The sequence below is a fragment of the Ailuropoda melanoleuca genome, chromosome 11 (genome assembly GCF_002007445.2).
Source record: "Ailuropoda melanoleuca isolate Jingjing chromosome 11, ASM200744v2, whole genome shotgun sequence".
In the NCBI taxonomy this organism is placed as follows: Eukaryota; Metazoa; Chordata; class Mammalia; order Carnivora; family Ursidae; genus Ailuropoda; species Ailuropoda melanoleuca.
In genome coordinates, this window is record NC_048228.1 from 80,232,705 (window position 1) to 80,257,155 (window position 24,451).

At 43.9% G+C, this 24,451-nt stretch overlaps 1 protein-coding gene across 2 annotated transcripts in view; it reads left to right on the plus strand.

Moving 5' to 3' along the window:
- RELL1 (RELT like 1) overlaps positions 1–24,451 on the plus strand; it is a 62,219-nt gene that overhangs the window by 6,551 nt on the left and 31,217 nt on the right. The window contains exons 2-3 of one of the 2 annotated variants that reach the window (XM_034671970.1): positions 2,699–2,858; positions 23,240–23,464. In XM_034671970.1, the coding sequence (XP_034527861.1) occupies positions 2,843–2,858; positions 23,240–23,464 (241 nt within the window). In that variant the 5' untranslated portion in view covers positions 2,699–2,842. The remainder of the gene's footprint in view (positions 1–2,698; positions 2,859–23,239; positions 23,465–24,451) is intronic. The other variant, XM_002925771.4, reaches the window with a different exon arrangement.

A 24,451-nucleotide genomic window follows, 5' to 3' on the forward strand; every position in this document is an offset into this window, starting at 1 on the left:
TTATTCTCCAGACATACTTTGTGATTATTCAGGGTTGGACTGAACATTGTTCCTCTTCTCATCGCTAACTAGTGAATGTTGTGTTGAAGTAGAATCTTACGATGAACGTGGTTTCATAAGAAATAGGTTTAGTCTTTGCCCGCAGCTCCTGACACAAAGCTCCTCAAACCCTTAGAAGTTCCCAAGTGGTAGGAATGTCTTTCGTCATTCATGAGGGGCCCCCTTGGAGCCAATGCTCTGGACTCAGGGTGGTACCCTAGGTAGCCTCAGGGTGGGGCTGGTCCTCTGAAAGGCCATGTGATTAAAGGACTGGAACTTCCAGTCTCTCCCACCAACCTCTGGGAAGGGGAAGAGATAGCCGGGAGAGCTTCTGATCAAGTACTCTTTGGAACAACAAGACTTGATGAGCGCCTGGGTTGGTGAACGCCTGAAGGTATGTGGAGAGTAGCGCATGTAGAAAGCATGGACGTTCCACATCCTTTCCACACACCTTACCATACGCGTCTCTCCTCTCTGGTTGTTCCAGAGCTGTATCTTTTCTAATAAACCGGTGACCCAGTAAGTCAAATATTTCTCTCAGCGTTGTGAACTGCTTTAGCAAATTGATTGTCCCCAAGGAGGGGGTTGTGGGAACCTTTGATTTATAACCTGTGGGTCAGAAGCACAAGGTGACAACCTGGACTTGGAATTGGCATCCAAGGTGGGGGGAGGGGCAGTCTTGTAGGACTGAGCCCTTAACTTGTGGGATCTGATGCTCTATCCAGGTAGATAGCCTCAGGATGAAATTATTGCTTGGTGGGTCTGGGAAAAACACATATTGGAATGAGGAAGTAGAATTCTGTAGCATTAGGGCTGGAAGGGACAGTGACCATCTCCTCAAAGCTTATTTAGCAACTGAGGACACTAAGTTGGCCCAGCCAGGATGTAAGTGGGTTCCTTTACTCAGTCTAGCACTCTTCCCATTGCGTTAAAGCTGGCTCTCCACTGAAGTGGCCCTCATTTTGCTGACAAGGCTCCTTGGTCCACATTTGCCCTCGGTGCTCATGGTGGTTTCCCAGCTCTCTGGATCTGGGTGAGCAGGACTTGAGATGCGTGACTTTGGCTAACTGACTTATGGAATGACTGTGGTGTTTTTAGCCATAAAACCTTAGTTAGAGTCAGAGGGGATTTTGGTGGTCATCTTGTAATTAACCCCCTTTCTTTGCAGATGGGGAAACCGAGCCCTGAGGAGTTCAGTGGCCCGTGGGAGTCAGGAACAGCATTAGCCTGGCTAGAGCAGTCCATTGGGTTTGGTGAGGGAGGGCCTGTGTATGTGTCTTGGGCACTGTCCACGGCTAAGATCCAAGCACAGGACCTAGAACAGAGCAGACACTTAAATACTGGAAGGAAGGAAGCCAGAGTTGGAATCCAGGTGTCTGACTCGGCTTTTTGTTTACAATAAAGTGAAGGGCTAGGCTTTCCAATATTCACCCACAAATATTAGCTATAGTGTCCTCTCTCCATCCCTGCTTGAATTAATAAGAGGCTGTTTTGTCTGCCAGCTTCTACGGGCCATTTTGTTCTCAAAGCCTAAGGTAGAAACATCTGGTCATTGAGGAAAAATAAGAATGACGATAAAGTAAGCAAGTGCTGCGTCATCAGGTGAGTATGGTAGGACATTGCTGCGTTTGGAAGTGGTGGTGAAAATTTTCAAAGCAAAAGTTTTCAAAACCCAAATCCATTCATGAAACTGTTTTCAGAGGTGAACAAAATCCAGTTGTGTTTCTAGAATCAGTATACCAAAGGCATCTACTAATGTGTGTCTATTATGTTCCATAATACTTTATATTTTTCCTTTATACCTTTGTTTCACAGGTTAATTCTTGGATATATTTATTAATTCAGCAAATGTTAGTCAAGTGCCTTACTATGCGCAAGGCGCTGGGGATGAAGTGATGCGAACAAAACAGATTGAGTCTCTGCCTTTCGGGAGCTAGCAGCTTCTCTGGGAAGATGGTAAAACCAGCAATAATGGTCAAGTGTCTTTAGTATGTGTGGCATGTGGCCCAAGTACCTAACCTGGGGCTGTGGGTGGGATGAGAGGCCAGTAAAGGTTGAGCAAGACTTTCGGGAGGAAAGGAAGTTTTAGCTGATACTGGTGAAAATGTTGGCATTAGCGAGGTAAAGAGAACGAGTGGTCAGTGGAAGAGAGGAGGTGAGAGGTCTGGTTAAAACACAGATGGACCACTGGGCACCACCCCAGAGTGCGTGAGTCAGTAGAGGTGGGAAGGGAATGGAGGTTTTGCTCCCTTCCTACATGTCCCAGGTGATGCTGCCGGAGTATCATACCTGAGTGGTGGAAGAAATAGGGGGCTGTGTTTCTCTTAACCAGGAAATCCCTCCCCTCTTCACTCGCTGTCCACATCCTATTTTCACGCTATCCTTCAAGCTGAGATCAAGGGTAGCACTCCTAAGAAAACTTCCCTGGGTTTTGCCTCTGATTCTAACTACTGGGAGTGTACGTGTGGAGTCCATGAAGTCCTGTAGCATCGTTCTGTGTGATTAAACATGAAATTCTATGCAGTTGTTCTCACTGTGTGTGTCTGACCAGTGCTCCTTGGGGCAGCAGAGCAGAGAAGACATGCTCCTCTGTTTCCCTACTTGATCAGATTCTCGCATGCTCTCTGAGGAGCAGGCTGCTGTCTTCTCTGTCTTGCAGAGATGAGGAAACAGATTTACTGAGGCCTCACCAGGGTGAAGAGAAGTGAAATGTCTCACGTCACAGAGGAGGGGAAACCGCAGCTAGACGGATGTTCCTTCTTCAATGTTCTCTAACAGTATTATGTGAAATTGTAGGCACTGTATGCTCAGCACCACAGGTAAAAGAAAGGTTGTATATTTAATCTTTTTTTTCCTTTTTTTCTCTTTTTCATCGTAGGTCTGTCTACTTACAGAGGAAACAAAGGCATCAGAAAGTGAATGTAGATTTTGCTTTTTAGTGGAAAATAGGCTGTTTTTTTAGGAATCGTCCTTTTGTTTTTGGAGTAGATCTTTGAATGGAGTAATTCAATTTACATATCATTAGGTTTATAAATGAATTTTTAAAAGTTTTGGCATGGGGGGATATTAAGGAAAAATGGACTTCAGTTTCCTAAAAAGACACAAATTAGACAATTATGCCATTACCTTCGTAACATGCCAGATAAGTTTAGCTGGGTGGTTGAAGATTTATAAAGAACCTGTACATAAAATGTCATGTGATAGGTAGAGTTAAAAAAACAAACAAAAAAACCTTTTCACTATCGGTAACATGCCTTCCTCCCCCGTGCAAATATAAAGACATAACGTGGTTCTGTGAGATTCCTGTAAGAGGCGGCAGCTTGAAGAATTCACTGGGCTTTCTGTCTCACAATATAACTCGGGAACGCTAATTTTCAAGCATTCTAACAGCTCTTCATAGCTGGAAGTCTCCAACACAATCGTGTGAATTATCTACATTATAAAAACAGCAGCCCGGAATTTCCTGGCATTGGTGAACTGGCAGATGGCTTAATGAACAGGCATTCCTTCATTTTTCTTCGCATGTTTGTGCTATATGCGTGTAGAGCCTTAATTCCTTTGCGGCTTCCTCAATTCTTTCCAACGTCCTCCTCCGCTATTAAAGGCAAAACACAAAACAAGCATGGCTAGAAGCGAGAGGCATTGAAGATTGCTGGAAGCTAGGTGATACAGAGCCAGGAAGCGGGGTTCTGAGGGTAAAGTCTGTTTCCTACACAGGATTGCCAAGTTAGTGTCTTAATAGTCTTTGCAGGTGAACCAGGTAGATACTCCCTACAAGCAGTGTGTGATTCATTAAAAAACAAAGGGCCTTATTTGAGATACTATCAGGTGTTGTGTAGGTATGTAAATTTAAAAAAAAAAAAAAAGCTCGGTTTCTGTCCTCCACAAACTTGTGATTCAGAAGGGAAAGATAAGCTCTGAGTACAAATCATTGTAGAATAATGGAGAACGAGTTTGGTACAATCCAAGAACTGCAAAGTTTTTCGTGGGATCCCAGGAGAGGGACTTGCCTTCTGATAAGAGAGGTGGAAAGGACTTCAACATGCCGGAAGCCTGGCATTGTAAGTGGACCCTAAAGGGGGTAGAGGGTTGCCCGGCCAGCACAAGGAACAGCCTATGCGAAGGTGTAGAGGCAGGACAGGAGAAGTCAGTGTAGACCCGGTATAAACAGAGGGTTCCTCAAAGAAAATTGCAGAGGGGAGGCTGAGGCGAGGCTGTGGAGCTCCAGAAACTATACACTTTATTGTGTAGGCAGTGGGGGAACTAAGATGGGGTGGAGTGGAGCATGGGGGACTGGAAGAGGTCCACCAGCAGTGGGATGTGATGGCAGAGGCTGAGCTCAGTAAGTCCCGAGTTTGAGACATGGCCCCGGTACCTCAGCAAGGCAGCTGATACTGCTGAGGCTCCTTGTTGTGTCTAAGTTGCTGCTTTGGAGAGACAGACAGAGACAGAGATGGGGGGAGGGGAGGACCAAGGGTTGGGGGCCGGGGGTGAGGAGAATATCTGTTCTTTATGCATCTCAGAATTGTTTGGCATAGAAGATGATAACATAGTTCTTTGGAAGTGATAGAAATATGACACATAGTGTATAGGTTTAATAAAATACCTCTGGCATACAGAGAAAAACAATTTTTCAAAGTTGAGGAGTGCTGGGAAACTGAAATCATGAAGTAAGGGCCGCGTACAGTCTTGATGGTGTGAGGGCCAGGAAGTGTTCATTAATGGTGAAAGCTAGCTAATTATGTATTTGTTTTATGTTACAGTAAATCCTCTGAAATCGTACAAATCAGCTTGACTCATACAAATCAGCTTGACTCGTGAATTCTTCATCGTTAAGCATTTGTTTTCAGAAGACTGTTGTGCATTTCTGTTTCTTTCTCCCCATTGTTGGTCAGGTTCTCATTGTTTTCTCTTCCCTTCAGGTCAGGAGGGCAGTGTTGGCCATCGATGTATAGAGCAGTGCCTTTAAATAAAACATGCAGATCAGCACTGGGGTGAATTTGAAAACCCTGCTTGGCTAAGGGCTTCATCTCCTTGTCATTTCTGGCAAGTCTGTTTTCTTCTGTCCCTTGGTTTTGTTACAATAATGTGACCAAGTTGATTTTGGGAGAGGAAAGTAATCTGCTTGAAAGTACTAGTATACATTAGGCGCCTATGTATTATGGAAATGGTAATTTCATAGACAGTGGAGGTGGTGTGACTTAGTTCCTGGGTGGGAGTGGGAAGGGAGAAGACAAAGGGAAAGAGAATTCTTTCACTTCAACCATATGATAAAATAGTTGATCTTTTCCATGCTGTTCAGTGCTGTATCTTGATATATAAATGAGCAAAGACTCTAGACTTCGCTAATAATAAATAGTGTATTTGTCCCTGGTTCCTGGCACAGAACTCCTAAAACCCTTGGGATTTTTTGTGAGATATTCATAAGGAGCACTTTATTATACCTGAGTTTATGCTAATGGATGACTCGGGGGCCCTAGATAGTTTAGGGATGGGGGCTGTCTGCCGGAGGAACCAACAACAGGATTAGAGGGTTGGAACTTACAGTCCCATCCTCTGATCTCAGGGAAGGAGGAGGGACTGGTGATTGAATTAATCCATGCCAGTGACTTAATCAATCATGCCTGTATGGGAAACTTCCATAAAAACTCTGAACTTAGAGATGTGCTGGGGGGGTGGTATGTCTGGGGAAAGCGTGGAATCACCTGGAAGCACCGCGCACAATCCCCTTCCCCAACCCCCATACTTTGCCCTGTGCATCTCTTTTATATCCTTTATAATAAAACTATAATCCTAAGTGTTAGAGTAAGTTATTCCAGAAAATTGTCAAACCTGAGGAAGATCAAGGAAATCCCTGAATTTGTCGTTGGTTAGCGTGGGGACGCCATTTGCAGCCGGTGGCTGAAGTGGGGCAGTCTTGTGGGACTGAGCCCTTAAACCCGTGGGCTTGGCTCTAGCTCCAGTGGTTGGAGTCAGAATTGAATTGCGCTGTAGGACACCCAGGTGGTGATGGAGAATTGGTTGTTGGAAAATGAAACAGTCAAGTCTTTCCTGTTTGGAAAAACCAACTCATGATATGAAAGCATCATGCCTGGAGGAACCTCTTTGAAATTATGGTGGTTTACTATTTACATAAGGACTCAAAAGACATTTAAAGAAATACAGGGAGAAAGAAAATAAATTATCAGGCCAGTGCCTTATTGTTTATGTACTTACGTTGTGTTTTATAGTGTAATAAAGTAGAACTTATACCACTGCGTGGTTTTCTTTGACCCTTCTGTCCTTGGTGTAACCCAGAGATTTCATAGCATTGTCTCTGCCTCCAGTCAGTGGAAATATCTAGTATGTGAATATTAGGGATTGCACTTACAAGTCATTTCCTAAGGGATTTCCAGAATTATGGTTTACCTCTGCAGCATTAATGTTACTACTAGGTTGAACCATATGATATCACTAATATTTGACTATTTTTGACCTATAGTGACAATAGTTTGATATGGTTCAACCTAATAGTAATGAAGGTTTCTTATTGACTTATCTGCAGTTTAAAAAAAAAAAAAACTGTGGTGATTACCATCAAGACATTTTAGAAAATGCAAGAAGTAGAAAAAGAAAAAGGTACTTCCCATGTTCCACCAACAAAAGATACAAAACACTAAAAAGAAAACTGAAATAACTTACAGTCTTACCACACAGAGAGAATTAGTTTATGGGATCATGTTAGCTCAAAATCCTGCTTTGTATTTATTTTTTTCACTTAACGTTTTTCAGTTACAATTGATATAATTTTAGACAAAGAGATATGGCAGAGCTGATCCCTTCACACGGATTGTTTCTATTGTTTTGAAAGTCAAAGGGAGGTTTAGGATTTCCGAGTAATCAACAATTATAACAGTGTTAAATGTAGATCAGAATGGCTTTTTGATTTTGCTTTTTATAAATGGTAGCAGGAATTTTTTTTTGAATTTAGTACTGAATACCAAAAAAATAGGTAGATCGACTTAGAGAATATAACTTAAATGCATTTTCCTCCCAAATGATTGGCTCACTAGGAAAAACCATTCTGTCATTCTAGATTTATTATTGAATTAGATGAGGTAATGATTCCCTGTAGATTGTCTACTTAAGACTCGAACTCAACTAGAGATGAGCTATGGATAATCCCATTTTGTGGAACTTTCCTGCACATCGGAGCTGTTACCTCACGCTTCAGAGGCAGTAGAGCACAGAGTATCGTGTCCTAGAGCTCGGCTGCCTCGATGAGAATCTTACCTCAGCTACTTACCAGCTGTGTGACCTAATGCAAGTTACCTGACCTCTCTGTGCTCTAGTTTTCATATCTGCAAAATGGAGTGGAAACAATAGTTCCTGCTTCATAGGGTGATTGTAAGGGTTAAATGAGTTCATCCCTGTCACTACTCCCAATGGTATTTATAAAAAGTATGCATCAATACTTGAGTATTAGTAGTAGTATTTTTCTCTGGGTTGAACCCTTGGGGCTGGTTTTCAGAGTTCTTGTTTGAGTTGTGTGCGAGTGACCTTCACATTGTGTCTTCCCCTTAAACTCAGCTTCTCTATGTCTAGGGTTTAACTAATTACTTCTGTTGACTCTTTCCCTCCTTTGCCTTTTTGCAAAGTGATCTTATTTTGTCTTTGATCTTATTTTGTCGTGCCCCCCCCCCAGCTTTGCTTTGCTCTTTCTCTCGCCGCCCTTGGGGAGGCTTCACATCGGAGGACTTCAACCGGGCCGCGACCTCGGTGCTCCACATTGACTCGTCTGGGCTTCCCGCTTCCTGTGTTCCCGGGAGGCCGGCCACGTGCCTGTCTTGCAGGAACCCTGCCTGCCTGAGTGTGACTAATGGGAAAATCCTGTGCGGAGGACTTTTGTAGCTTTCCGTTTAATCCCGCTCCTGTTCCTGTTCCTGGAAGGAAGGGAAGTGCGGGGCCGGCGTCCCCCGGTGCTGCTGCGTCGGGAGCCCCGTGGTGGCAGGTGCTCCTCACCTGCGGGGCTTGTGCAGTGATGCAGTCCCGTACATTTAACACGGCCTCCTCCAGTGTGGCTCCTGGGGTTCGTGCCTTTTCCTACGTGTTGGTTTCGTTTCCCCAGGTAAGCTGTAAGCTTTGTGAGGCTAGCAGCCTTTACACTTGCTACCCCTGAAAACAATCGCGGCAGCGATAAAAACTAGCATCTATTGGGCGCTTACTCTGTGCTAGGCAGGTGGGTAAACCCGAGTTCATCTCATTTAATGCTCAGAAACGATTCTCTTATTATCTACATTTTAGGGATGAGGAAACTGAGGCACGGGGACGCGAATTGACTTATTTGGGGTCAAAGAGCTAAGAAGCAAGTCGAATGAACACAGTGCAGCTGAGAACGAGCTGGTTCCTGCTTTTGCTTGCTTGCTCTTTCCTTTCCCTTCCTTTCTCTTCCTTTCCCTTCCTTTCCCTCCCTTCCCTTCCCTTCCCTTCCCTTCCCTCTTTTCTCTTCTCCCTTCCCCTCCCCTCCCCTCCCCTCCTCTCCCCTCTCCTCTCCTCTTTTCGCGTTGCCACAGACCTCCGTCCAGATCCTGGCCATTTCCCAGATGACTGACCTTGACATCAATATTTCGTTCTTTCACGTCCCCATTTCTAAGATGGGTTTGGTAATAACACCTATCTCAGAATCATGACAATAAAAAAAAAGATAATGGGAGTAAAGATGCCTAGCACATAATAAGCACTCAGTAAATGTCCTCTGCTGTCAGCAGTTGGGGATAGAGTGGCTGACCCTCCCTGGTGAGCCCTAGAACTCCACAGGAGATAAGATCTACCTGTCCCAGCCTCTGCCAGTCTTCCTCCTTGAAGCCGTTGCTTCGCTCCAGCCTGCCCAGCAGCACCCCGTTGTTTTCCCACGTGGTTAGTTTGTGTTGTCTTCTGCACGGTGGTAACTGCTTGGCTGAACTCCGACCCTGGCAGGGGCGGTTGTACCAGAAACCAGGGACCTAAATCCTGGAGGCCTGGTCCTCTGTGCCAGCTCCTTCTCTGTGAAGCTCTGGAGGAGACACTGGTTCCTAAGGGACCCCCTTTCCTCACCCTCGCTCTTGCTGTTTCTGCTGGAAACAGGCCAGCTGGGCTTGTCCTCTTCTTCCTAGTTGGTGGTTTCATCCTGACACTTGCTGTTAGCTTTCTCCCGTAGTTTAAATAATTTCTAACCTCGTCCCTGCTTGGCCTCTTGTGAGGAATGTACACGAACAGATCTGTTAGGAATTGCAACCCTGTGAAAAGTGGGCAGTGGCTTTGGTAAGGGTATGTAAACACCTTTCCTAATTTATCGTCCCTTCACTAATCTAGCAATTTGGAATGTAATGGAGCCCCATGAAAATCTAGTCGAGGGCCAATTCCCCAAGCTGGGCTTAGGAATGTGCTATTTGCAGCCTTCTTTGAATCTTTGCTAACGGCAGCCTTCTTTTGATTTCGATGAGCACAGGGGCTGCTGGTGTATTAAAATCTTTCAGAAAGGCTTTCCCCCACAAGTGTGTAAAGCTACAGGCTATATCAGTTGTCCAGCTCTGAAAATAATCCATTTCTGTTTTTAAAAAACTGTCAGTATTTGGCAAATGAGTGTTTAAGTACACTGGACACTCTGTCCTACAAATAGCATCTTGACCAAACTGCTGATCAAGTTACAGGGAAAGTGGACACTCAGTTACCCAGGAGCCCTTCTGGAAGGGGATAGAGTCTGCTTTCCCAGTTTCACAGGTTCCATGTAGCAAATGGTTAAGGTGCTCGGCACCATGTTCCAGAACTTTTTTTTTTTTCAATTAAAAAAAATTTTTTCAAATGATTTTTTTAATTGTGGAAAAAGTAATTAGTGTGGTGTTTTTGCCTAGTGGCTCAGCCCCACCCTACAGCTACTGCCCCCCCCCCCCCGTGTTGTGAAAGGAACTCTGGTTTGTGCTGCCACCAAAGCAAGTGACCAACCCCCCCCCCCAATGTGTGTGCACAGGGGTGAAGATCAGACCATGGACTCCGTCTCCACCAGCCCCTGCAGGCCCTCCTTCCGGGACAGCGTCAGGACGGTGGGCTTCTGGCTGCCGTCCCCACCGTCACCTGACAGCTGGGAAGACAGGCCTTTCTGCTCCTCCTTGGCCTCTTCCGACACCTCTGGGTAGATTACCAGGAATGTTCCAGAACTGTGAGAGGGATGAAGGGGTGCAGAAACAGGACACCCTCTTTCCACTTGGGGAGACAAGTGTGTTTGACTTAAACTGGGGTTTTTCTGTGAATTCTTTTTTTTTTTAAGGTTATATTTATTTATTTGAGAGAGAGAGAGAGAGAAAGAGCACGAGTAGGGGGAGGGGCAGAGGGAGAGGGAGAAGCAGACTCCTCACTGAGCAGGGAGCCCAACATGGGGCTCTATCCCAGGACGCTGGGATCATGACCTGGGCCAAAGGCAGAAGCTTAACCGACTGAGCCACCCAGGCGCCCTTTCCTGTGAGTTCTGTATCACATTTGGGTTTCCTAACTTTGACCACAGTTGTATGCCCTGGTGATGTGTGTCGTAATGAAGGGGGTGGGGAAGGTGTCAGCGGGTGTGAGTCGTGGTTCTTCTGTCTGGCTCATTTCTCTTCCTCATCCAGTGATGTCATGTTAGGCCACTGATTTACTTGCAAAACGAGGATCTCATCCATCCTCTTGGCTACCCCCTTGGGATTAGAGGTTTCCATAAAATAATGAATGTAAAAGCCTCAAGTGTCATTTGGGTAGGAACCTGTATGGTGTTTCAAGCTAATGTATATGATTGAAGATTTTCCTCCTCCTGTCCCTTGCTTTCTTTGCCTTCCTCCCTTCCTTCTATTTCTGAAAGACTTGCAGATGCCATGTAACTAACACGGTTAGTACATATTATGTTTGTGTCGAACTATAGAATTGCTTCTAAGTACAATACTTACTAATAATGTGAAAACATACCTTTGTGAACAAGATGCTTTTCAACAGATAGGAAAAGGTTTTCCTTTCACCTTCATAGTTATAGAGGGTAAAGCAATATCATACTTTAAAGTGATCTTTTGTTTTTGCAGTGAAAAATTAATATTGGGTAATTTTATGCTGCTATCTTTTTTAAAAAATGAATTTATTACAAATTTCATCTTGCTCTAGCTGGTTTTAATCATTTTTCATGAAGATGATTTTTACATTAAAAAAAGTTGCATGCAGATTTCAGTATTGATTGTACATACTAGGGTCATTTGGAGAAAAGCAGCCTTTTTTAGGGTTTAAGGGCATTACAGTGGGTGGATGTGGCCCTGGGCTCCAGCCCAGCTCTGTGATCAGCTGCCGATGGTTGGAGCTACCTGTTTACTGTGAGGTGTGTGTCACTAGATAAAACTGAAGGCTGCCTCCACTCTTCCAGGTCCTTTGAGACGGCAGCTAAGAGTGCGGGGCCCAGGGGGTAATGAGAGGACCTACCCTACAGATGTTGTGGAGATGAAATGGCATTGTCCCTGAAGCATCCAGAACAAACACTCAGTAAATGCTGCTGTTACAATTATTTTAATGTAGCAACTCATTCCTCAAAATATACCACCTGTCACAAAGAATCTAAAGTGAAGATTAAATTTCTGAAGTTTCGTTGCTTTAAGGTCACTTCAAACAAATGACTTTTAAAAAATTCCATTACTTTCTTGTTTGGATATAATTTACAATTTGAAAGGTGCAGAAGGGGAAAGCAAGTGTCTCTCACTCCTCTTCTCCAGCCATCCAGCCCCTCCACGGAAGACAGACAGTGCTGTCAGTAGCCAAAGACTTAAAAATTTTAAAAATCCCCACACTGGTGACACTGAAAATAGTGAAAGATGGAGGAGAGGCAGGGGAATGAGGAGAGAGCAAAATGAGGAGGAGGGGGATTCAGCTGGGGTGTGAACTGCAGAGCCCTGGACCATGAGCATTGCCCTTTCTCATACCCCTCTCTGCAGACCCCAAGAGGTACCCTGAAGCTCGGGGTCTGCTGAGGGCTCTTCAGCCTTCCCTGCCTTGGAGCTGTGGTTGGTGGCCTCCTGGCCTGTGTCCCAAGGCAGATATTGGCAAGTTGACCTTCCAGTCTGGGGTGGGGCTGGGTCAGATGAACTTTCTGTTGTCTTCTGAATGCAGACCATTGTTTGAAGGACGCTGGAAGCTTCAGGAATCATCCAGAAGTTGAGGTCCTTGGCTTATTTTAAACAGTGGGATCCTAAAGTTAATACTCTCTCAAGGAGCAGCTGTGGGGTTGTGGCTGTTGTCTGTGTTCAATCTTTTGACGCCCTTGGGGAATTGTGTTTGGTCAGGGAATTCTGTGGCCTTTAAAAATAACTTTCAAATGGTGAATCTAACACAGTTGTGGAGAATGCTAGGGACTTTCTCTGACTCTGCAAAGTTAGTTTGCCCCTTCTAGTTTCACTTGAAACCTATGATGATAAATATTTACAGTATCTGTCATTATTTTTAAGTATCTTTGTTTCTTTATATTGACCTTCCCCTCGCTTCAGTCCTTTGTTCTGGCAGCTATCTGGGGTTCGGGAGTGATTCCCTTTTGCCCCAGTCAGGAATATTTGTTCCCTTTTTATCCAGCCAAATTCAGGTTTTCTTTTGAAACCTAACGTAAAGTCCCTTTTCTTCCTGAATCACACTAATTACTTCCCTTCCCACACCTATGATACATACACAAAGTACCCGAAGCTGAAGGACAGGTTGAGCTCTAAACATTGCTTCTTGAGTGACTGGGTTGGAAATTCAAATGCACTTTCCCATTAAAAATAGTAATTAGACTCCCACAAAGGCTATTTAAAAAATGATAAAATGGGACTTGGTGAACTTTTAATAGAAAAGGTGAAAGAATCATAAAGTGGGTCCCTGTATCCTGACCACTTAGAGTCAACATTTTGCCATATCCGCTTGCTCACCCTATCTGCTTGGCTATCGGTCTACGTACTTCCTTGCTGGACTATTTGAAATCAAGTTGCAGACATTGTTACATTTTCTCCTTAAATACCTCTATGGTGCCTCTTGTGGGATTAAGGACTTCCTTCTACATAACCACAATACCATCGTTATACCTAAGAAAGTAAACAGTAACGTCTCGGATACTGCCTTAACCCAGTTTCCTCAGTTGTCCTCAAAATATACTTTACGGCCGCTTTGCAAATTTTATTATTGATTAAAATCTTGAGCTAGGCTCCAGTCAAGGTTTACATATTGTATTTGGTTATTTTAGTTTCTAACAAAAGCTAACAGTTAGCCAAGTACTGGGGAAGGGAAGAAACTTTCTTGCCCCCAGGAGTATTTTGAAATCTTCGGCTACGGGTCCCTCCCTGTCTCCCTCTCCCACTCTTTGCGCCGGTCTCCATATCCTGGGGTGCCCCCGCTGCCCTGAGCCCTCCATTTTTGGCATCTCCAGGGTGCAGCTGATCTCACACAGGTATTAGCAGAAACCTCAGGGACAGCTGCATTTTTCAGGGAACTTCTTAGCTGAAGGCTTCTGTAAATCAGGGATTCCTAGCTGGGCATTGCTGATGTATGCACGTTTTGCTGGGGGAGGCTGTCTAGGCCTCTGTCTGTTCCCAAAGTGGTCTTTGCTGTCCAGAATGATTTCTGGGCTCCAAGATCATGGGGGCACTTGACAAAATAATGGTAACTGAGTGACTGTATGCCCTGGGAGGGATTTTGTGTCGCGGGTGGGTAGACTGGGCAGCTGGATCCTATCTGGATGTCCCCTCCCTGCCTGGTCACAATTTCAGGGGTTGGGGGGTGGCTGTAGCAGCTGTTTATCTGGGAGTTGTTTAGAAGTTGGCAGCTCCCTGAAGTTTCACGACAAAGTGTAACACTTCTTTATGTACTGACTTCATTGTCTTCCCGGATCCCTATAAACTCATTTGTACTCCCCTTACGTTTTAAGTTTTTGGAATTTGTCTGCACGAATGCCGTGTCTCGATAACTGGCATTGTTGGGGATGGTCTTAAAAGAGAAACTTGGGTTCTCTCTGTAGCCAAAAATAGAAGTCATTTGGGGATGATTGAGTTTGGTAGAATTGGTTTTGCATTTGCCCCTTATATGCGTGTATGTAATTGATTTAAACTGCGCTTAAACCATTCACGTCATAAAGGAGGTGGTTTTGCAGACTCTGGTAGGTCTGTCCTGCTCATGGTATGGAGGGGCCGCGTGTGGGCTGCTCGTGAGCACCGTCCTGGAGCAGCACCTGCCTGGTTTTTGGCTGTGTGCCTTCGGGCAAATGACATACCCTCTCTGAACCTGCAATTCCCCTTCTCTGAAAGGCTAGTACCCACCTCCTAGTGTCATGACCATCTGACACCCTTGGGGCCCAGGGCTGAAACTCGACCTATGTAATTCCGCCCTTCAGAGGTCTAATGCAATATGTTAATGTTTCTGCAGCCAACTCACCGAAATAGAAGTAAATAGCCTCATGTCAGATCAGAACAGGTTTTGCTACTGATGGGTTTGTCAGATTTGGTTTTGCTATGAAATGAATTATAAAAGCTTTTGGGATTTTGCCTTATGGACCCAAGAGGGTGGGTGGGCTTGTGTTCTATCACGAGTCACACTTTGTGGATGGGGCTGGAGAAGGCTGGGAATGTGGAGAACCATGGAGAACCACTGGCTTTGGCTCATCATTTTTCAGCTGAGCAAACTGAGATCCATAGAGGTACAGTGACTTGTTCAAGTCGCAGAGGTGGCCAGTAGCAAAGCTGAATGAAGAAAAACCCTTTTAGGGAAATGTCTGTCTATTGATCTTAGTAATCCAGACCAAAAATAGATTGCTCTTGGGCACTGCGATTTGAATCTTCGCTAAAAACAAAATAGGGTGTGTGTGTGTGTGTGTGTGTGTGTGTGTGTGTGCCTGTTCGTGTGTTTGAAAGCCATTTTCCAACCAAGCTTGGTGTGGGTTATCTACATACTAGCCAAGGGCCTTTTCCATCACAGAATTGTTGGGTCATTCTGCTGAGAAACCCTAGATTCTGAGAATGCATACCCTTTCCTGATAAAAGGGGAAGGATAGCTATCAGAACCATCAAAATGTTCCTTGGTTGGAACAAAGCTGCTTGGGAGAGGTCACAAGGACCTTCTTATCTGTAGTCTCTAGTTATTAGCTCTGTCTTCCCCATTGTCTTGCAACCTCGAGCTATGCCCACTGGGTTTGAGGAATGCCATTTCCAAGCTATTCCTTCTCAGCTCCTGTGACCACTGAGGTCAGTTGGAAATATAAGTATTATTTGGAAACAAGCTTAAAAAACTGCTTTTGATTTTGGGGGTTGACCTGCAGCCATTCCTCAGCCCTCTTCCTCAGTTCCTTGGCGTCTACAAGCTTTTTTATACCACGTCTTCTTTTTTTTTTTTTTTAAAGATTTTATTTATTTATGTGACAGAGAGACAGCCAGTGAGAGAGGGAACACAGCAGGGGAGTGGGAGAGAAAGAAGCAGGCTTCCCAGCGGAGGAGTCCGACATGGGACTCGATCCCGGAACGCCGGGATCACGCCCTGAGCCGAAGGCAGACGCTTAATGACTGCATTACCCAGGCGCCCCACCACGTCTTCTTTTGTGACCTTCTTAATGGGATCTGGGCAGAACACAATACAGTTGAGTGGGTCCTCAAAATGTAGTGAATTAACCAAACCTGACCAGGTCTGGGAAAAACCCAAGGGAGTTTGATAAACGCTGGCTTGGGTTGAACATTTTTTACTTGTAATGTTGTGGAAGGGAATCACATTTATCAGTGAGAGCCAAGAGCTTCCTGCTTCACTGGCTCTTGCTGTGGCCAGGGCACACTCGAGATGAGGCCACGGGCTTGTGTTTGAATAGGCTGAGTGGACCTGGGATTATGGACTCTGTCGGGTGAGCTGTGATGTTGGAGTGGGGAGGGGGGTCAGCGATGGGGGCCAAAAAGCAATTTTGTAGTTGTTCATCCCGTAAACTGCTTTGGAGTCTGGTGTTGGACATTTTTGAGACCTATCCTACTTCCTGCTGGGCTCATTGGAACCCATAGTTTTGAAGTTTGGGGAGCCTCGAATCTAAGTTGTGAAATAGGAGAGCAAACCAGCATTTCACATTTTAACAGAAAAGTCGCTAAGTGATGAAATATTGTCGAAAGAAAATGAATTAAAGTAGACCTTATGCAGGCGTTTGTAGTTGCATGGTGCCCAGTCAGAGGCCCAGTTCTACGTGTGCAGAGACCAAGGCTTCCAGAAGGTAAGAGGAAACAATATAAATGCAGGCAGGAGACAGGCTGTCTGGTTTGAATCCAGGCCCTGGCACGGAGTAGCAGTGTGACCTTGGGAAGGCTGCTCTGCCTTCCTGTGCCTCCTTTTCCCATCTGTAATGTGAGGACAGAGCTCTAACCATGTCCTGGGGTTATTGTGAAGACTCGGTGCTTAGCTCAGTGCTGGCTCGTAAATGCTCCATAAATGTGGTGGTTATTGTTGTTAGTGGTAATAGGGACACGAACTTCTCTGAGCCATACTTCCATCTCTTCTGGAACATCATCTCACCCCAAACCATTCCTTTCTTTACCACGGCTCTGTCTGCTTTCTGTTCTGACTCTGATTGCTGGTCCCCTGACTGTGCTGGGCTTGACAGCTTGTCTGGACTTCTCCGCACGGGTTACCCAGGCCGGAGGATTGGGGTGCGCCTCTGGGCTGTGCCCTGAATGCCTGCCCTCTCCCGTCCCCTCAGTCTCTCCGCCAGGCCTCCCTGCCTCCACGGGCTGCTCTTCTGCCCTGTGTCCCCCAGTCCCAACAGACGTCATCTCTTCTCGTTTATTGTGAGAGAAAATGGAGGACACCCTGCCCCCTGCCCCCTCAGCGTCCTTCAGTCTGCCAGTGAGGGCTCTAACTCACAGACCCGCGGCTTCACGAAGAAGTGGGTTCTTTTTTTTTTTTTCTGTTCCAGTGTTTTGTCTTTTTTTTTTTTGCATGGAAATCTTCTCAAGACCATCACTCCTTATTCTCTCTCAGGCTCTCCCTCTTGCTCCTTCTGTCTATACATACATTGGTTTCAGCCATTTAAGAGCAAAACAAAACTCCAAACAGAAATTTCTTCCTCTCATCTTTTTTTTTTTTTTTTTTTGCTCCTTTTGGGCTTCCAGAAAGAGTAAACAGCCCAGTCTCTATTCTTCAACTCAGGGAATCTAGTCTTACCTTCCAGGCTAACTGAAAAACTGTGCTCTCTGAGACCACGAAGATCTCCTGTGGATCGTTTTTCCTTTCTACTTAATTTATTTTTTCATTGTATGTATGTATTTATTTGTTTTGGGATTTTTAAGTTTACCTCAAGATAGTACAGAAAAACAGAGAGTAAAGTACAACAAGGAGAAAGTTAAAAAAATTCCAGTGGCTTCCTAAATTAGAAGCTAATGGTTTCCCGTGAGTTCTTCGTTGCCTGATTTGTCTGAGGACTTCTCGATTTTTTTCCTAAAGAGTCTTCTTCTTAGCTTGTTTCTTGTTTCTTTTTTTAAATTGTGTTAAGAACATTTAACATGAGATCAACCCTCTAAACAAAATTTTAAGTGCAGGATACAGTATTGTTAAGAGTTAGGTACCATGTCATAAAGCAGGACGGAAACGTCACACCCATTGAATGGCAGCTACCCATTTTCCCCTCCCCTTACTCCTGGCAACCACCGTTTGACTCTCTGCTTCTATATATTTGATTATTTTAGATGGCTCGTAAAGTGGAATCATGCAGTATTTGTCCTTCTGTGATTGGCTTTTTTCATGTAGTGTAATGTCCTCCGGGTTCATCTATATTGTTGCCTATGGCCGTATTTCCTTTTTTAAAGGTCGAACGGGATTCGATTGTATGTATACACCATGTTTTCTTTATCTGTTCAGCCATCAGTGAACATTTAGGTTGTTTCCATATCTTGGCTATTGTAAAAAATACTGCAGTGAGCATGGGAGGCAGATATCTCTTTAAGATCCTGATTTCAGTCCTTTTGGATAAATAGGCTAAGTGGGACTGCTGGGTCATAGGGTAGTTCTATTTTTAACTTTTTGAGGAACCGCCATATTGTTTTACACAGTGGCTGCACCATTTTCCATTTCCTTCCTATTTTAATTGCTCTGTTACAGCATCTGACCTAGCTGACTGCTCATTCCTTCTGGAAACTATCTTCTGTGTTCTAGAGAAGAGCCTGGCTTCTCTTCCTCAGCTTCCTCATGGACTAGATCCGGTTGCTCAGTGGATATTTCCATCTGGTTGTCCCCATGCTTACCTCTGTCTCCACATGTTCAAAATCGAACTCGTGATATTGTCCTTTCCATGCCAAGTATATTAGTTTGCCAGGGCTGCTGTAACATAGTACCGTAAACTGGGTGGCTTAAACAAGAGAAGTTTATTATCTCACAGTCTGGAGGATAGGATTCCAAGATCAAGATTGGCAGGGTTGCTTTCTTCTGAGGGCTGTGAAGAATCTATTTCATGCCTCTCTCCTAGTTGCTGGTGGCTTGCTGGCAATCTTTGGCATTCTTTGGCTTTTAGAAGCATCGTCCCATCTCTGCCTTTATCGTCACATGGTGTTTTCCCTTTGTGCCTGTCAACATATGAATTGCAAGGGAGGTAAAATTCAACACCAAGCAAACTTCCTTTTTTTTAAAGTTATTTCCTATCTCGATGAATGGCATCCATGTCCACCATGTTACTCAAGCAGAAACTGGAGCATTGTCCTTATCAAGTCGCTTGCCCTTATATGAACTTGGGGTTCAGAGCTCATAGAACTTGGAGGCATAATTTTGGAATGGGAACCTTCATAGGAAGATAGGTTTTCAAAAGGGTCTGTGATTCCCAAATGGCTGACATTCTCTGCTTTATATCTTTCCACCACCTTGGTACAAAAGTAATACATATGAATTTTGGAAAATTACAGATAAGTATAAAAATAAAATTTAAAATTATCCTCTTATTCAGTTACCTGGAATCACTTAATATTTTGGTCATTGCTTTGTACATTTTATGCCTTCATGGGTTTTTTAAAAAACTAGTTGGACGTTACTGTATGTAAAATGTTGAATCAAGCTTTTCTCTCTTTTTTTAAAGATTTATTTTATTTTTTAAATTTTATTTTAAAGACTCTATTTATTTGAGAGAGAGGGAGAGCACAAGCATACAATGGCGGGGGGAGAAGCAGGCTCCCTGCTGAGCTGGGAGCCCAAGGCAGGGCTCAATCCCAGGACCCTGGGATCATGACCTGAGCTGATGGCAATGTGCCATCCAGGTGCCCCTATTTATTTATTTTAGAGAGAGAGAGTGGGGAGAGGGGCAGAGGAAGAGGGAAAGACTCCCAAGCAGACTCTACTGAGCTCAGAGCCCAATGTGGGACTCGATTTCAGGACCCTGAGATCATGACCCGAGCTGAAATCAAGAGCCAGACGCTTAACTGATTGAGCCACCTGGGCACCCCTGAATTAAGCTTTCTAAATTCAACATTGTATCTTAAGTGTTTTCTCATATCTTCAGAAAATCTTTATAAATAATTTTAAATGATGTATATTATTCCATCAAATGGGTAGACAGTGATTGACTTAGATATTTTCTTATTATTCCACTGTCAGATATTCAGGTTTTTGTCATTTTCTTTTGACTTATAAATAATGCAGCAACAACCTTTGCTATGACTTTGGACTCAAATAATTTTTTGTAATTCAGATATGATTCAGCTGGAGGTGAACGAGAAAGATGGCCAGTGTTTCTAAACAAGTTATTAGCGTAAATTGAAGGAAAGCTGAATTTACCTAAGTTGACAAGTGTTATAAGGCATTATTTGTGAGTAGTTCCTTTGTGCTTTTAAAGTTATTTTTATTGACTTGCTACGGTGGATCACATTAGATTGTCCAGTCAACGGCCTTATAGCGGTTCTTTGTAGTCTATGACAGGGCTGTCCATTAGAACTTCTGGGATTGATGAAAATGTTCTTTTTCTGACTTGTCCAGTATGGTAGCAGTTAGCCACATGTGACTACTGAATGCTTAAAATGTGATTAATGTGACCGAGACACTGAATTCTTAATTTTATCTCATTTTAGTTGACTTAAATTTGAATAGCTACTTGTGGCTAGTGGCTACCATACTGGATAGTACAGTTCTATCAAGATGGTGACTAAATACTTTTACATTGCTTATCTCTTCCTAAACATTCTTCTAAGTGCTTTATATATCAGTATATTTAAATCCTCACAATTTCTCCATAAGGTAGTCTTCTAGTTACTATTGGTGTGTAATAAATCATCTCAAAGCTTAGTGTCTTAAAACAGCAGCAGTCACTCACTTTGCTTAGGAGTCTCCAAGTTGGGCAGGGTTCATCAGAAACAGCTCATGTTTGCTCCACATGTTTGCTCCATGCGGCATTGGCTGGGACCATAGAGTCTACTTCTAGGATGGCTCATTTACATAGTTGGCAAGCTGACGACTGTCAATGGTTTCTTTCCTTGGGGAAGCTTGGGTTTCCTTACAGCATGGTGACTGTGTTCCAAAACCAAGTGCCCCAAGAGGCAGGAAGTGGAAGCTGTCAGTTTCTTAAGGTCTGGGGCTTGGAAACTGACAAAGCATCACTCCAACCTATTCTATTGGTCAGGCAGAGCTCAGAGGATATAGTCAAGGGGAGGAGATACAGACTTTTCCATGGGAGCAAGATCAGAGAATTTGGGGCCATGTTTTAAAATCATCATAGAAAGGTACAGTCATTCTGATTTTATTTCATCATGAGGAAACTGAGGACTGAACAGTTAAATAACTTGCCCAAGGTGACGTCCCTTTGAGGTGGCCAAGCTGTTATTTATGCCGAGCAGTCTGACCTTGTAACCTCAGTGCTATATGGCATCTCTCTGTAATTCATGTTTCCCTAATTTAGATTCATATCTTCTTCAGCTTTTCCATGGTACAATAATTACGAGATTAGGTGACTGATACCTGTTTGTAATTCACAAACTCTAAATATGTAGTATTTGCAAGGGTTTGCTACATGTCAAATTAATGAAGACACATTCTCAACCACCTGATTCAGGAGGACCTGTTAGCTCCAATTCCGAGCCTTTCTGCTTTCCTCCCTGTTCCTAGTGCCCCCCAAAGAGCATTGGTTATCACCTCCAGATTGAAACAGACTGACTCTGAGTAAAACTCTCTCAGTCTTAGAGGTTGTCTGCTTCACCTGTTCCTGTTGCGTAGAATATGTGGTATTAAAAAGAAATTAATAAATAAGACTTACTTAGAATTGTAAAAGGAATTAAAGAAATGTTTCTGGTTTTTACTAAAAGACTGGTAGTAAATCCTAAGTTAGATGATATATTTGCATATACTTAGGGAAGTGTGTGTGTGTGTGTGTGTGTGTGTGTGTGTGTGTACTTCCATTTATTTGTTCACTCATTTAATATATTGATTCCTGGAAGATAAATCAGAAAAAGATATAGGTTATCTCCAATTCTAGAGGTTGCCTGATAAAATAATGAATGGAACCTTGTACAAACCTAAGAAACCAGCAGTTTCCTTTCCTGTTCAAAGGTAATGTGTATTTCCATTTGAAAGATTGATAGCCCTTCCTTGTTTGGCCTCTGGTTTGCAAATTGGGCTTCTGTTTGATACCGTTTGTGGTGATGAAATGTGGTTATTTCACACCTGACATTTGTCCCATACAATATTGCTACACAGAACCTTTTTTTTTAACCAAAACACTCTGAGAGAGCTTATAATTAAACGTATCTAGTTTTCCAGTTTCTGGGTTTCTTAAGCAACATTATGAATCTCCCTGATGTAGAGAAAGAACTTTATTTCATCACTTTAGAATCTGAGTATTCCAAATAAGGACACTTCATTTCAATCAAATCTCACATTTTTCTTTACTCCTCATCCTACCTGACCCTCTCCTTCATTTCATAATTCTCTTCTCATTTTGTGTCTGTGAGCTGGTACTTTGCTGCTTTTCTACGTAGTCAGCTCTTTCTCTATTACTTTTGTTGACCACGCTGCGCCTGGCTCTCCGCTGCTCACTGTCCTCCCTAGAGGGGATGTGGGTCCCCATGTGCAGGGACCTCTGGGGAGCCGATGCGTGGCACCCCCGCCGGCCTGAATCTGGTAATAAGTCCACGGGACACTTTGACATGTCCACAAGCAAATTTCTCCTTTCCTTCAAAAGATGCCCCCTTCCTAGCTGCCCTATTTTTGAGGTCATAAAATAGGTCCTCACTGTTCTTTTTTTCTCCTGTTGCCGCATGTATACCTTCGACAGCATCTCTCTCAGTGTGTGACGACCTGCCCACGCGTTTCATTTGGGACAGTTTCTGACGCTCCTCTACACGTTCTAAGATGTTCTTGGCCGAGTCATGTTGTCTCTCACTATATCCAGTTCCCAGCCTTGTGCCTTTCACATGATGGGCAGATGATGAATTTTAATTTGGATAAGTGCACGAACAAAAATGCACAGCCTTCCATTTTTGTGTTTGTCCCCCTGGGCCAGAATCTTGATGCCGTCCTGGATTTTTCTCTCTTTTCCATATTCTAGATCTGTCAGCTCATTCATTAAGTCCTTCTAAAACATAAGCTCCATGAGGGCAAGCATCTTTGTCTGTCTCAGTGACATCTCACAAGTGCCTAGAATGGTACCTGCCGCGTAGTTGAGCATTTATTATGTTGTAGAAATGGTTGTCAGTGTTTTCCACGTGTTTATTTCATCTTCATGACACCCTGGAAGGGTGGGTAGGTTCTAATGAGTATGCCCATTTCACAAGAAACCGAGTCACATAGGTGCTAAGTTATTGCACGGCTGCTAGGTGGCAATCAGGACTTCAACCCAAGGCTCCTGGGTCCATGCTCTTAACTACTTAGCACTCTGCTATAATGCCACCAAATGCTTCTGTGTTTCCTTTGTGCTTGACACTGCGCTTAAACATGCTTTCTGAGATGGGTAGGTCCTGCTGCAGGCGAAGAAGCAGAGGCTGGCTTGTGAGGTTTTAAAAGAAATGACACTGGGTGGGACGTAGTTCGTGAGTAGCAGGGACAGGATGGGAACTCGGACTTTCAGCCAAGCCTGGCCCTCAGCCTGCATTCTGTGCTGCCAGCCCCGCCAGTGTCTGCGTGGCCCGTGGTTTTGGGAGCCGACTTAGATTCAGTGTGAACGTTGCCCGGGGTCGTCAGGTTTTTCTTGCCCCCGACAGACGTCTGACGCAACCGCGTGTGTTTCTTTGTGTAGACAATGGTGGCAGCCGCACGCTGCACTCCAGAACAGAGACCACCCCGGCACCCACCAACAATACTGGGAACGGACACCCAGAGTATATCGCGTATGCGCTGGTCCCTGTGTTCTTCATCATGGGTCTGTTTGGTGTCCTCATCTGCCACCTGCTTAAGAAGAAGGGCTATCGTTGTACAACAGAAGCCGAGCAAGAGGTGGAAGAGGAAAAGGTTGAAAAGATAGGTAAATACCTGCATCCTTTTTATGGAGATGGGAGGGAGGTGATTTTCGGTGTTTGGGTTTTTTTTTTGAAAGATTTTATTTCTAAGTATTTGGAACACCCAACGTGGGTCTCAAACTCACAACCCGGAGATCAAGAGTCACATGCTGTATTGACAGAGCCAACCAGGTGCCCCAAGTGAGGGTGATTTTTAAATGAGGAATCAGTCATAGATACTTTCATCTCTAGGAAGCAAACTGACCCATCTTTTTTTTCTTTTCTTTTCTTTTTTTTTAGAGAGAGAGATAGTGGGAATAAAGGGGCAGAGGGAGAGTGAGAATCTTAAGCAGGCTCCACACCTAGCATGGAGGCTTTCGAGGGCCTCGATCTCATGACTTGTGCCGAAATCAGACACTTAATCAACTGAGCCACCCAGGTGCCCCCAAAATGGTCTATCTTAATAGTAGGTGGTACGGTGGCATGTCACTATAGATTTTGTAGTAACCACACCTGGAGCTTGAAACCTGGCTTTCACTTATTAAACACCTACCAGCTCATTCCTTGTGGCTTTGGGCAAGTTACATACGCTCCGAACTTCTGCTATGTGTAGTTTAACTGGAATTTGATATTAGTTAATTTAATGCCAATTTAATTAAAATTTTAATTTAATTTAAATGAGGGCAGTAATCTCCATCTTGTAGGATTATTGTGGAATTTAGAGAGAAGATGCATTTGGTGTTTGGCACATATTGCCACTCAGTAAATATTAATCCTTACTATTATTATTGAGAGAGATTCTAATGAGAATAATGGGGAATTTAAATAGCTCTCACCACTTTTGTGGTATTACTTTTGCTGGGAGAGTTCTATCTTAAATCTATGGGATTGGAATTTATATTTATTAAGTAAATAATTGTGTCAACAGTGCTGTAAACGTATGGTAAGAAATGGTGCCTTAGTATTAATTTGAGGGTGTCTTCCCTTTTCCTCTTTACATGGAGTTGGTAGGT